Source organism: Corvus brachyrhynchos, unplaced genomic scaffold (assembly GCF_000691975.1).
Source record: "Corvus brachyrhynchos isolate BGI_N302 unplaced genomic scaffold, ASM69197v1 scaffold202, whole genome shotgun sequence".
Lineage (NCBI taxonomy): Eukaryota > Metazoa > Chordata > Aves > Passeriformes > Corvidae > Corvus > Corvus brachyrhynchos.
The window spans coordinates 4,068,483-4,082,426 of record NW_008238132.1 but is presented as its reverse complement, the minus strand read 5'-3'; the positions used below and the strand labels follow the sequence as shown (position 1 = coordinate 4,082,426).

Below are 13,944 nucleotides of genomic sequence, written 5' to 3'. Positions count from 1 at the left end.
ACTACTAGAGAAAGTCCCTACTGGTGCAGCTGGGCTTCTTGTGATGCATATTCAGAATCTCCTCTCTTTTGCCAGGAATTTTTTACTGTTTATGTGCTCTCCCTATATGTGTAGCTTTCAGATACTTTAAATTCAACCTGAAGGATTAAGACTCCTTATCTCTTTTCTTCTCTTATTTTATGGTCATTTCTGTTGTTGCCCTTAAAACCTGGTCTCTCTTTTGATGCAGTGAACATTAAGAAATATATCCTACCTATACAATTTTTTTTTTTTTTCAACCCAGTAATGACAAGAAACATAATTCTGGGTATTTTGTGATCTTAAAGTACTGACATTTTACTCAAAAACATGACTTGGAGAACCAACTTTCACATAGCACATCTTTACACAGTGCCTTTGAGGTCAGCTTGGGTTGACACAAGAACGCTAACAGGTTTCAAAAGCAAGCACTAATTCTTCACTACACATTGTGCAAGCAACTCTCTTCATAAATAAAATTTACCTCAAGCTGAACTTTTTGTTCTAAGTTCTTGTAAGTTCTCTGCAGTAGCTCTTTTGTGCCAAGAACTCCATACCACATCATATTTTTCGTCCGACTTCTGAAAGGAGGCAAAACAAGATTCACATATTGACATATACACATTATTGTGTCTTGTATTTGTAGAAAAAGAAAAGAATTTAAGAAATTCATACAAAGAAGTAAGGAAAAAGAAAGAGTGGAAACATCTTGGCTCTGTTACTGACATTTAGATTACCTGCACTTTTCAGGGTGCTCTTCTCGCTTGTTATTAAATTCTAGTGAAATTTTTGCATCTAATCCAATACCAAAGTAGTTGTTCATGACACATTTTTCTGAATATCCCTCCCTGTTAGAGGAAAAGACAAAATTAGGTGTACATTTGTACAGAACCTGGACACACAAACATCTTTGACCAAGATTGTCATTGGTCACAGAACGGAATACGAACTAAGACACTTCAAGAGATCTTTCCTCTGAATCTTCCTGAGTAAACTGGTTTGGGCTGAAAAACCCAGCTCTGAAAGACTACTGTCTTCCTCCTCCAGGTGAGCAAGCAATAAGAGAAAAAATCTCTCCCCTTATTTTCAGCGGCTGCAAAAAATTTGCACTATTCATAACCTAACCAGCACAATCCAGCTTCTTTTCAGACACTGAGGTCTACTGCCAAATGACAGCAAACAAGAACTTCATCATGCAAAATAACAAGAGACTACAAAAACATAAGAAGGATGCCCTTAAGGAAAGCAAAGTAAAGCAAAACAGTACATTTGGAAGAAAAAACATTTCTTACAAGGAATCTGGATCTGGGTCAATAAATGGCGTAGCACCAAATGGATCGATGTTTGCTAGCAACATTTTGCTAATAATTGAACTTCCTGCAATGGAAGCAGCTAGACCAGCCCTTAAACCTGATTAAAAAAGAAAATAAACAGAACAAAACAGAACATATTAAAAAAACAATTTGCATTTGATAAATAGACAAACATGTAATATAAGCCACATACTGGGAAACAAAATTCATTAAATCTGTACAGGGAATGATTGTGATTCTATCTCAATTTTTACCTATATTGTTTATCTTTTCAGGTCTCTGGCTTCCTTAAGCAGAAAGGCAGCTATGCCACATTGTGGTAGCTCTCTTCAGATACCACCATTGAAAAAGAAAAGAAATGAAGAAAATTTAGGGTTTCAGACCAACACTCACTGGCTGGTACAGTAACCAAATTGGTGACCTAACATCCAAAAAGACTGTTAGAGGTTTTCATTCAGTTTAATCTTCATCTCCTAACTGTTCATGATTTTTCTTTTGTCCTATCCTTTGGAAGTATTCATAAGGAATATTCTTTATTCTGCCAGTTTTACAACTGGCAGAGCCGTAGCTTAACTTAATTTGTGGAAAGGTCACGGCCTCAGCATGCCTGCTTTGACTAATATCAATTTCACTCAACAAAATACTCTGTAATGCATGTAAACAAAGCAAAATACTAAAAGCTTTCACTTAAATTTGCCTAAAGAAAAAATGTAAGCTCGGTTCCACTGTGTTTTAGCTATACTAATAAAGTTAATTAAAACAGAGTTTTACTAGTGGTCTCTAGTATTTATTGCATTTGGAGCAGAACAGATTTTTTTTCCAACTGTTTTACAGAGCAGCTTTGTGTGGTTTCAGTTATCCAGTTCCAGAGAGATGTCCACAGACAGCTCTTATTCAGAGGGTTGAACTTTACACAGATTTGTCCCTCAGCCCCTTCATCCTAATCCATTGATTAGGATAAATGATAGAAGGATTTGGGTGTACCTCTGGATGAAAAATTGGATATGACCTGGCAATGTGAGCTTGTGGCCCACAAACCCAAATGCATCCTAGGCTGCATCAAAAGCAGCATGGCCAGGAGGGAAAGGGAGGGGATTCTGCCCCTCTGCCCTGCTCTGGTGAGATCCCACCTGGAGTGCTGTGTCCATCTCTGGGGGCCCCAACATGAGAAGGACATAACGAGTCCACAGAGGACCATAAAGATGATCAGAGGGCTGGAGCACCTCTCCTGTGAAGACAGGCTGAGAGAGCTGGGGTTGTTCAGCCTGGAGTGGAGAAGGCTCCAGGGAGAATTTATTGTGCCCTTTCAAAATATAGAGCAGGTTTATAAGAAAGACTGAGAGACTTTTCACCAGGGCTTGCAGTGACAGGAGAAAGGGCAGTGGTTTTAAACAAAGACGGTACATTTAGATGGGACAAAAGAGGAAAATGTCTGTGATGAGGGTAGTGAGACACAGGAAGAAGTTGGCCAGGGAAGCTGTACAAGCCCCACCACTGGAAGTGTCCAAGGTCAGGCTGAATGCTTTTTTGAGCAACCTGATCTAGTGAAAGATGCCAATGCTCATGACAGAGGGCTGTACTAGATGATCTTTGGAGGTCCCTTCTGACCCAAACCACTGCGCAATTCTGTGATTCTGAATTTTACTTTTCACCCTCCGGAATCAAATGCAACACTTATGCTACTTCTGGTGTTCTGCCAAATGATCAGAAATCTTCTACACTATTATGCATTTCTTCCTATATAATACAACACAAAGACGTGTATGTTGGTTCAAACAAATTCAGGGCATGAAGTAAAAGTCATTATTTGACAGCAAGCAGGAGACTGGAAGATCATATTAAAGTAAGGTAGGAACAGCAGATTTCAAAATCATAATTACCTGGGCAGATAATCCTCGTGTTAAGTACTGGGAGGTTTTCCTTGCTTGCTGCCAAAGCTGGAGCAGAGAAAGAACCTGTCTGAGAATGGATACCTCGGCTTGTGCGCCTATCAGGAGACCTTGGTGCAGTTTTAGCTGTGCAGAAAAAACAGAAGTAACAACACTAATCAGACCTATTATAACATTACCACATAGGTTTTACAGCCCAGAAAATGCATCAAAAGCATTAATTTAATCTGTTACCACTCCATGACAATAGTCCTTCCCCCTCCCACCACAGATTTTCTTCCAAATATGGGAAGAAAACTCAGAAACAGATCAAGTGACAAACTCAAATTAAAGTGAGCAAGTGTGCATGGCACTCAACATGAGGAGTTCCCAACTCACACTTCAAGCTACCAGCAAAAGTATTACATGTATTAAATGTAAATATATTCATAAAACCTATTATATCCACCTTTAAATGCAATAGTATTTAATGGTGCAGTAAGCTTCTGATAAACACATTACTGAAATAATAAAACAACTTAAATTTAATCTATGTTTACTTATAAATATAGATATATTACATAGTATATTACTATTTATAACAATTTTAATACAGATAATTCCATGGCCTGTAGGTTAGAATACCCGTCTCATCAACACCCACAAAATTTTCTTCAAGCAGCTAAAATGACCCCCATGCCTGCATCAGATTTCTGAAAACATTAGAGAAAACTCTGACATCTTTATTTACAGCCAAACTGAAAACTGCAAGGGAAGGAAAAAAGACATGTTCACCTTTGTCTTCTACATTTAGAGAGATAGTGGGGGTCATCAGTTTTCCATCATCTTTTTTCACAGAAAAAACCCCAGAAAACAAACAAACCAGCAATTTCCCAAATAATTAACTTATTTATTAAAATTTTCTGGAAGATGGATCAGTGAAACCTTGACAGACAGCAATGTTTGCTAGCTGATGTAACTGTTATTGACAAAGGCTCAGGAAAAGGAAAGGGAAGAAAATCAAGAAGAAAGAGAAGATATTCACAAAGAGTAACCAGTAGCTCAGTGAGGCCAGTTATTCTTTGGCTGCCTCCAGAGGCAATGAAGAAGGATGGGCTTTGCACAGGGCTGACCACAGGAGCTGTAATTTACTTTCTTGGCAGAACTTGTTTCATGCAGCCTGAGAGAGTATGCCAGTGCCTGCTTTAGCCTGGGGAAGTCAATCTCTGTGCAATTCAGCCCCCTCAGACAAAGCCAGAAACTGGTGCCCCAAAGAAAAAAGGTTGGGTATTACCAAATGCTTTGTTATAGCATTTCCATGTTCATGCAGAAAGCTCTCACACAACAGATGGTCACAGACAGACACTTCTTGGCTACCTCTGCTCCAAATTATGTCACATGTTAAAACTACTTCAGCTTAGGACAACTTCAACCTTGACCATCTGAAGAAGCTCAGAACAAAAAAATGAAATTATTTCAAGATGATCTGATTTTTCCTCTCAAAACATGAAAACTAATCCAGCAAAAATAGAATTAGTAGGACTAGCACCAAGACAACGGTGGGGAAACAGCACCAGGAATGTGGTGGGAAGGATAGAATACATCATTTTCAGTGGCAGGATTGGGACAAATCAGGTCATGTCTATCATAGCTTAGCCTGAGAGGAACGTGGGTGTACTGTATGAGGACACTAATGGAAAGAAAATGTTGAATGGGAAAATCTAGAGACAAAAGGAATAACTAGAACAAGGGTTTAGACATTGTGTTCAAATCACTTCGGGCCAGGATTTGCACATTCACAGGGGTTTTTTTAAATTATGATATCTGGCAGAGAACAGTAAATGCAATAGCAAATTCTTCACTTTCTTATATCCCAGGAGTAAGATTACACACCTTTCTGGCTGACTTGCTGAAGTCAAGCAGAAATTATTATACACAGGACAAAGAAAAGTGGGTGAATTTTTCTGGATTGTTTTATATGAAAGGGCTGATCAAGTGGACTAACAGCTCCTTGGGACTTTAACACCTGCATGACAGCCATAGCAGTTATCACAAAATGCTACAATATTGCATGATTGCAATACAACTCAATTATTTGTATCTGTGCATGACAAAACACTGTAATAATGTCAAAAAATAAAAAGGAATAAAAACGGCAAGCGATTTAATGACAAGAGTCATTAAATATTTAGATGAAGATATTAACATATGGAAAAACATTATCTTCATCAAATGACCAGGAAGATCCTCTGAGGGTAAAATATAATACTCAGAACAAAATTAACATTCATTTTTCATAATACTACTGAAAAATTCACAACACTGTTCACACAGTCTGTTCTCTCTGTACTTGCAAACAAGGCAGTTGTATTAAATAGGAAAATCAGCAGAGCAGCTGCTCTTTATTTGACAGATGAGACTCATGGGAATAACTGCAATAAAGATAAACTTTTGCTGTGAATGCTCTGATAAAAACAACACAGCCCTAATGAGTAAAACTGATGTTTTAGTGCAGATAATTGAATTAATGTTTCATGGTCTGTCCCTAAACATCTATCGTCCAGTGACAGCATTAATATGCACTCTATTCCACACATATAAGACTAATACAGCTCCCCATTAGATGCAGAAATTATACCATCAAGAAACAAGGAGCTTAATACATTTCTAGACATGTATATCTTTATTATACAGTTATGGCAGTAGGATTGGGTCATCTGTAGGGCCAGCATCCTCTATGAGCTACTATGGAAAAAGGACAACCAACATAAATTAATTCCTATAACCAAGAGAAAATAAAAGGAACCAGCAAAGAGACAATCACTGGAGAAAGCCTGACGTGTTTCTGGAGAAAACATGAGATCCTGGGTCAACAGAAGCCCCAAAAGCCTAATGTCTTATTTCCAAGGTAGGAGCTACCAACATAGGCACCAGCTTCAGAGAAGAGCCTTGTGAGGACAGTGATGCACTGTAGGTGAGGTCACAAGATGATCTGTGATTCACAGGGAAACAGTGGTAGCTGGTGGGCAGCAAAGCCTATCCTCTAGATAGTTGATGAGAAACTTCTTGGAGCAAAATGAGAAAAGCATTTTGGGATTTGCATCTCCTTTTGTTACCCTAACCCACACTAAAATCCTCAAAAGCTGTCCTTCAATAACATGGGAAAGACTGAAATATCCACCTACACTAAGAAGCAGCTTTCCTAAAAGTACTATGTAGCTTGAGAATCTCAGTCTACAACTGAGACATTCTATTGCCACCATTACCCAGACTCCAGCTTTTGTTCCGGATCACGTAGAAAGGTGAGTGTAAACACTGCATTAAATTCAGGCACTTCTCTCCCCAACAAGTGCCTTCTCAGCTTTGTAAATACATTCCAAAAGTCTGTTTATCTGTTATTTCCCTCATTTTCCCCTTAACTTTTATTTATCCAAATCTATTACAATTTTTAAGTAGTTTCCACAAATTATTTTTATATTATAGTAATGCAAGTAATCTTAAGAATGGAGCCAATTATGGTCCAAATACAACTATAAGGAGATAGTATATTTCTATTTTATTCCTAATTGACTCACTTGATGGGGACTCAAGTTCCTTTGTATCTTCCTCTTTTTCCTCTTCTTTGGATTCATCCAATTCTTTGCTGTATTCTACTGGAGACTGGTTCACTTGTTCTTCACTATGAGCATTCTGCTCGTCCACAACTGTTCATTAAGAGAAAAGACAAAGTTTCAAGGTTTCTAAAGAAAAACTGCATATATCAAAATTAGCACTTTTTTGTAGCTTTTAGTTTAAAAATATTAACAAAAGAGTTCTATTGTCAATTCAGTGAAAGAGTCAGTCAATCCTTTGCCAGTTGATAAAGATTTGCTGTCAGAAATTTTCATTTTGTGGAGGCTAACAGTTAAAAGAAATGCACTTTTATATGTGCAAACGTACATCCATAAGTACTCACACCTGCAGTCATCAATATTCAAACAAGCTGCACTTCTTTTCTTTGCAGCTTGTAATAAGCACAATAATTTTATCTATGCAAGAATGTAGAAATCAAATTTTATAATGAAAACTTATTCCAGTTTAACAAGCAAACAAACAAACAAACATCATTATCCTATCCTATTCTACCAGTCTGGATCAAAACGCCGATATGCACCTTTTTCTGCTTGTTCAATGATCTGCCTCACAGCCTTCTTCAAGCTGTTTGCTCGGAGCATTAACTGTTCCCTTGGTTTGAAGAGTTTCTGGGAAGATTTTGAGACACACTCCGCTAATTGCTCTTTACTTTCAGACAAGGATTCTTCACTTGAAAACTCCTCTGGTTCTTCTTCCACAATGGGGGGAGCAATGCCTGGGAGAATGGGAGCAGCCTGGGCTTCTGTGTGAAGAGCCTGGAGCAATAGGTCCAGCTTCTCATTTAACTCTGAGCACTAAGATAAAGTGGAAAAGAATACACACGCACACACACACACACAAAAAAAAAATAAAATAAAATAAAAAAATAAAAAATTCGATAGTGAACATGTGAATCTTTTCAGGAAATACGGTACCAGATTATATTTGAAACTCTAGGTGTCTTTAGTGTCTATGTAATTCCTTATGTAAAACCCAAACCAAGGTTCAACATTTCAGAATATCAGATTATGAGTAGGCCTGCATGGGCTTTCTGCAGACCCTGTGACACCCAACCAGATTAGAGCAAACCCCCTACACTCAGATTCAAGTAACACTCCATGATAAACTCAGCCTGCCCCATAACTAGGTTATGGATTACATCCTACCCCTCTCTCAATGACTTGCAGCACAGAAAACCACCAGAGATTTGCCCACACATGGGTGTTCAGTACGCCAATTTTGAGAGGTATCTATGGAGACATGCCCAGCTGTTAGACTGAGACACATGGGGTTGTTTTTGCAATACAGCTGTACATTTAAGCAAGTGAGCTGTCACAGAGCAAGCAGCTCAAGCCAGAATCAGACGCTGTCAAATGCCTCTACCCAACACTAAGTAGTTGTTCTCCCTAGGTACAGTGGAAAAGAAGGGATTTTCTGTGCCTAAGAGAAAGAAAACACTCTCTGGCCGTGGACAGTTAAAAAGAAAAACTAATTTTCTAAAATGTGCACCGGATAGAAACATGAACCACAAATTGCCACTTAGAAAGTACTTTTTCCGACTCTGGGATTGTCAGGGATTGTTTCTTCTTTTCTTTTCAGCTCATGTAAATTTTGTGTCTCATACAAAATCCTTCTGTTTTTTTTCTTTCCCAATGTTTTTGCAACATGATCTCTATATTTTGCTGCTTAAACTACTATTTTTAAAATTGTGGTCTGTATCCCCTTCTTTCTCGCAGCATACTCTTCATTATCCCATTGTTTCCCCATAGCTAACTTAATCCCTAGAAGCAGAACTAATGCAAAAAAATTCCATTTATCTATATGTATGCTACCATGAACTTTATCCTTTATGAAGAAAGAAAGTATAAACAGATCTGAGTTTAAAGATGGTTTGGAAATAATTACTCTATGCAATAAGAAGAGAGAATTTTAAAGTCACTGGTTGAAATTAAAGCCAAACTGGGCATCCTAGGGCAATATGAAAATGAAACATCCATGAGCTATAAACTTTAAGAACCCAACAACTTTAAACCTGAACATAGTCATAGTCTTACTTTAATGGCCATGGCATCAGCTTCCTCTGCATTTTCCACTGGTTTTTCATAAGTCTTCCCTATTTTGGCAACAAAGTCCTTTACAGTTTCACATAATACTCTTCACATAAAAAAAAGGAGAGGGAAGAAATCAAATGAAATAAAATAGATATGTTTTGAATATTAAATTCTTATGGCATTTTATTTATATGTACACTGCTATAAATTATTCTTATTGTAAACTGAAGTCTGTGATCATACTTGTAAATCAGATGACACTCTTTTCCATAGCTTCCAAAATTGAGGTCATAAGCTTTGAAACAAAAACTCTTTCACTTAAGCCTTGGCATACACTGTATCTCAGCCTCTTATCTGAAATAAACATGACTGATTTTATCCAATCCCTTGCTTGTACACCTTCCCTGTGAGAGGACTTAGCAAACTTGCATTCATTTTGGTAACTTCAAACACAGTCACACAAATTCCCATGCAAAGCTGGAGCTTAGAAACCATAGAGAAAATCTACTGACTTTAATGGAGCCCTTCTTAGATGAAAGCATATGGCCACACACATCCCATTGCACAGCTCATGCTTTTGAACTGACCCTGAAGCATATCTGTGCAAACTACAGTGGCTGCAATGAATTTTCACTGTGTAAATCAGAAAAAGACTTGCAGGTTCTTATTACCTGCACTGCAGATAGACAGCAAACTTACTAATGAGGTGAGTATAATTGCTTAGTACTGTTCATTTGGTTGACATGTTTCTGACAGAAATTAAACAGATTTAACAAGGTACAGAACCAATTTAGAATCAGCAGTTAATAATATCCTGCAGTGTCATTTTCTACATGTGCTATGTATAGTTTAAAAATGAAATTTTGTTAACTTGCTTTTAGGAGAAAAAGAAAGATGTAATGATATTCAGATGTATTTTTAAAGATTCTATGACAGGTCTTTTGCATATCGCAAAACATAGGGTTTTTTTATAGAGAAGGTATACACAGAACAGTTCTGATTTCAGATGATGGCCATGATTTGCCAAATTTCTCTCATTTCAAAATGTTTCAGTTTGGGGAGAAAATCCCACTACTGTCTTAGATCACTATTGATTGAACTGATACAGACAAGGCTACAACAAAACTACCTAAGCTGAAGTTCTGCTTCACACTGATGGAGTTGTTTGTCGTCTAAATATATGCATTACAAAAAAAGCCTGAATAAATGCAGTGTGAAGTAGATCACATCTTTGCATTAGTAACTATAAGTTTTGTATTTGGAATGATTTAAAATCAATTTATATTAATACTGTGTGATTATTTTTTAAATTTAGTATTAAGCCATCCATTACAACTGTATCATCTAAAAATTTTGCAGAAAAGAACATCCACTCTGGAAGATATAAATCAAGATATATTAAGCCAAGCCAGTTGGCCATCCATAAGAAAACCAGGCTTAGACAGAAGGCTATTATGGTGATGATGTTACACAGGGAATTTCTCCCCCACATTGTACATAAAACTGATTGACTCACTTGGCAGATGATATGACAACTGAATGCTGATCAGAATTGAGAATTTTTGCAAGATGAGCAGCAACTGAATCCTCATAAGCAGATATCTGAAAAAAAAAGAGACTTCAGTTTCCACACATTCCAGCAGTTTAACACCAAGTAGTGAGTTTAAACACCTCAAAAACAGCAGGATTTCCATTTCAGATCTAATACAAGGCCAAGTGGCTGACAATGCAGACTCTACCTGCATACTGTATTTTATGTACCAGATTTTTAATATTCAAAGTAAGATTGCATCTGAGAACTTGATCCACAGCTCTTTTCCTCCTCCAGAGAAGAGTAAGTTATCTCTAGGCTAAAATCAGTCTGTGAGGCAGAAAAAATTTTTCTCATATTTATAACAACCTACAGTATTATAATCTAATATCTTTTACTTCTAAAATAAGTGAAGTTTTCCTCAAACAAATTGCTCAATAAGAATAAACCTAAAGTTTGCAGTTATAATCCGGAATTTTCACTTTACTGTCAGGTGGGCTCTTACTCCCCAAGAACCACAACTGACAAAGGCTGCCAAACTGGTATAATGTTATCAAAACCAACCCTCAAGGAGCAAACCATTTAGGGCTTAGTCTTTACAAGAACATTAAAAACTACAAATTATGAAATATTCAGGAAAATATTTGGAATGGATCAAAAATTCATCCTCACATACCATATCCTATCTCAAAGTAGCTGTGGATCCAGATCTCAATTTTAAAAGCAAATTCTAATCAAATTCCAAATCTAAAGCTAAAAATAAATGCAGTTCTGACAGCTTCCCTTAAGAATCACTTAAAATCTCTTAGCATGCTTTTGTCTTTGATTTTGAGCAGGCAGATATACCACTTCAGTTTTTTCTCCTAAAAACCCAGCCTTCACTTTAGGACTCTGACATTGAATCAGTTTTCATTTCAAAGGAGAAAACAAAACATAAACATCTGATTTGTAGGAATGAACTACTGTTTTTCAAACACCAGTACAAGATTTCTGGAAACCAAGTGGCATTAGTCTCTTGAAACTACTGGAGGAGAGAAGGGAAAAAAAATAATCAGATGTGTACTTCCATTTGCTTTTCAAACTGTGATATAATCCAATATCTACTGTAAGGTTAATTATTATTTTTTCTGAAATATCCTAACTTAGTAAGCAATGTAAAAAACACATTGAAATAAAGATTGAACATGGTACTCAAAAGCAAATGGTTTTGTCCAACCCAAGTAATGACAGGTAATATAGCCTACAGAATACATTTTCCAAAAATGAAGTTTTCTATGAGCAAGCAGTTCCTTCCATTTTCAGAAGGGGCTAAAAAAAATTTCCAAGCCAGAAATAACTAGAACAAAATTATGATGAAGGCACACTTGAAAATTTTAACTGCCTTGAAAAATTAGAGATGATAAAGCCTTGATCTGCATTGCTGACACCAGAAGTAGAGCAGTGTGCAAGGCAACCCCCTTAAAATCCCAGCCTTTTTCCATCTCTATATCCAGCAATCCATCAAATGTTATAACCTCCTTGCCAATTAAAAGACCCTGAATTATTAAATTGTTCAAGAGACTGCTGATTAATTACGGCTTCTCAAGTACTTTTGAGCTACAGTTGTTATGCCTTAACTTTCTTGGGAATATATTATTTTCTCATTTTCAGTCAGACTTTTCATGCCAATTAATTTGATTAAAGTATCTCCCGCTCTCAAAATTGAAACCTCATCAGCTACTACAAGCACAAATCTAGTCTGGAAGACAGATGAAGCTTTACTTTGATGATACTTAGGATTTTGAGCTCTCTAAAAGAACAAAGAGAAAGTTTGGTCATATGACCTGATCAAACTCAAGCTGCAAAATGCTTCTCTCTTTCTTTAGGAATACAACCCGTGTCTGCAGAATGCTGGGGACTTTGTTTCAATGCTTAATCCAAACTCAACATAGCAGACATTCGCTTTTATATATTAAAAAATGTATTTAAATATTTATGTATATTACCATATTATATATAATATTATACAGTAACATAGCACTAAATTATACTATTATATACAAAATTATATATAATATATACTCATATATAGGAATTATCTAAAATATATAGCATTACTATATCACATAATAACATGACACTAGATTACATTCTTGTCTAACATTATATAAATACCCTTTCTAATACATATTAAAATATACATATATATTCAGGAAGAAATTTTTCTGACAGCTTTGCTGGAGACTCCTTACCTTCATTACTTCTAGGTAAATAATACAGAATGGGAAACCTTACTTACTTGAGATGCACAGTATGAACAGGCCCTAATTCACTTCAGTTAGCAGATCACAAAACATCTATTTTTCACACAAATGCTTCAGTTATAGCTATTTTCATCCCAGAAGCTCCAAGTTAAGTACATGAAACAACAAAACAAAACTTAAAGTGCACCTGGCACTCCTCTGATTCTTCTGCAGTCACTGGAAGAATAGAAGGCTTTGCTGGTAATTTCAGTTCATATGACATTATACTCCACCTGAAAGAAACATAAGTTTCCAGACTGTTAGTTTTACTTTCTCTCCAATATATTAACAAAAAGAAAATTCATTGTCACACCACAGAATATTTATATATATTAAAAAAGTAGCTTCATTTGTAATTGTAAATTATATGGGTGAAATAATTAAAATTAAAGGTTTTATTGCTGAGATTATTTTTTAGTGATTTAATTATCAGTCTCATTTGTGAAAAAATCATGGGACATTCAATATAGGCAATAAGGATTTTCTGGAAAAAACATGCACACTAGAAAAGAATTTGTGCAAACATACTGCAGAAGTCAAAGGAAACTAGACATCTTCCTAGAGAAAAAGCTTTAAGGCAGCATTAGCTTTCCATCTCAACTAGTGGAGTCAGGCATGAAAACAAAGCAAATGATGAAGTGTCTTCCCTGACATATATATATTTTTTTTCTCTGGTACAGGACAGCATTTGACAGCATAGATAGTATGAAACCACTAATAGAAACAACATCCTTCAAAGCCCACTGAAAAGAACAAGTAATCACTGCAGATGGGCCTTGGTAGCGAGTCTGCTGAAATTAGACCAAAAAACGAAACAGAGCATGTTTTCACAACAGAAAAAGGGAAACATGAGCTAATCTACAAGTTTTTCAGAATCTGAGGATGAATAACAAGCATTTCTCCACATACTTTGCTGTAAAGCAATCAAGTAGTCGGCAGAAAAGCATAAAATAAAAAAGGACTTTTTTTCTCTATTTCACAAAAATAACTTAAAGTAAAATCTCTTATGATGACATTCAAGTGTTTGTAACTAGGGCAAGAAAAGTAACACTCCTGAGAGAAAGGAACAGTGTAAGAAATACTCCTCTCAAAAGCAGCGCTAGACTTCCATTGGAACAACACGACCATCATCATCTCTGACTTCTTTTTTTAAATGGGGATTTCTGCTTTCCTTTGTGGATGAAAACTACACAAAACAAGGAGTGGGAAGATTTCATTTTTTTGATTAAGTAAATGCCTCAAACAGAAATATTAATTATGGATCCAATT

The 13,944-nt window shown here is 36.3% G+C and overlaps 1 protein-coding gene across 6 annotated transcripts in view; it reads right to left on the bottom strand.

Annotated features, from left to right (window-relative positions):
- The window catches only part of DGKH (diacylglycerol kinase eta), a 74,282-nt gene that overhangs the window by 26,777 nt on the left and 33,561 nt on the right, over positions 1 to 13,944 (bottom strand). For all 6 annotated transcript variants that reach the window (XM_008633144.2, XM_017733573.1, XM_017733570.1 and 3 more), the window contains 9 exons: positions 12,824 to 12,908; positions 10,379 to 10,464; positions 8,866 to 8,965; positions 7,353 to 7,626; positions 6,775 to 6,903; positions 3,212 to 3,346; positions 1,311 to 1,428; positions 756 to 866; positions 503 to 599 (listed from right to left, as the gene is read on the bottom strand). In XM_008633144.2, coding sequence (XP_008631366.1) covers positions 503 to 599; positions 756 to 866; positions 1,311 to 1,428; positions 3,212 to 3,346; positions 6,775 to 6,903; positions 7,353 to 7,626; positions 8,866 to 8,965; positions 10,379 to 10,464; positions 12,824 to 12,908 — 1,135 coding nt within the window. The remainder of the gene's footprint in view (positions 1 to 502; positions 600 to 755; positions 867 to 1,310; positions 1,429 to 3,211; positions 3,347 to 6,774; positions 6,904 to 7,352; positions 7,627 to 8,865; positions 8,966 to 10,378; positions 10,465 to 12,823; positions 12,909 to 13,944) is intronic.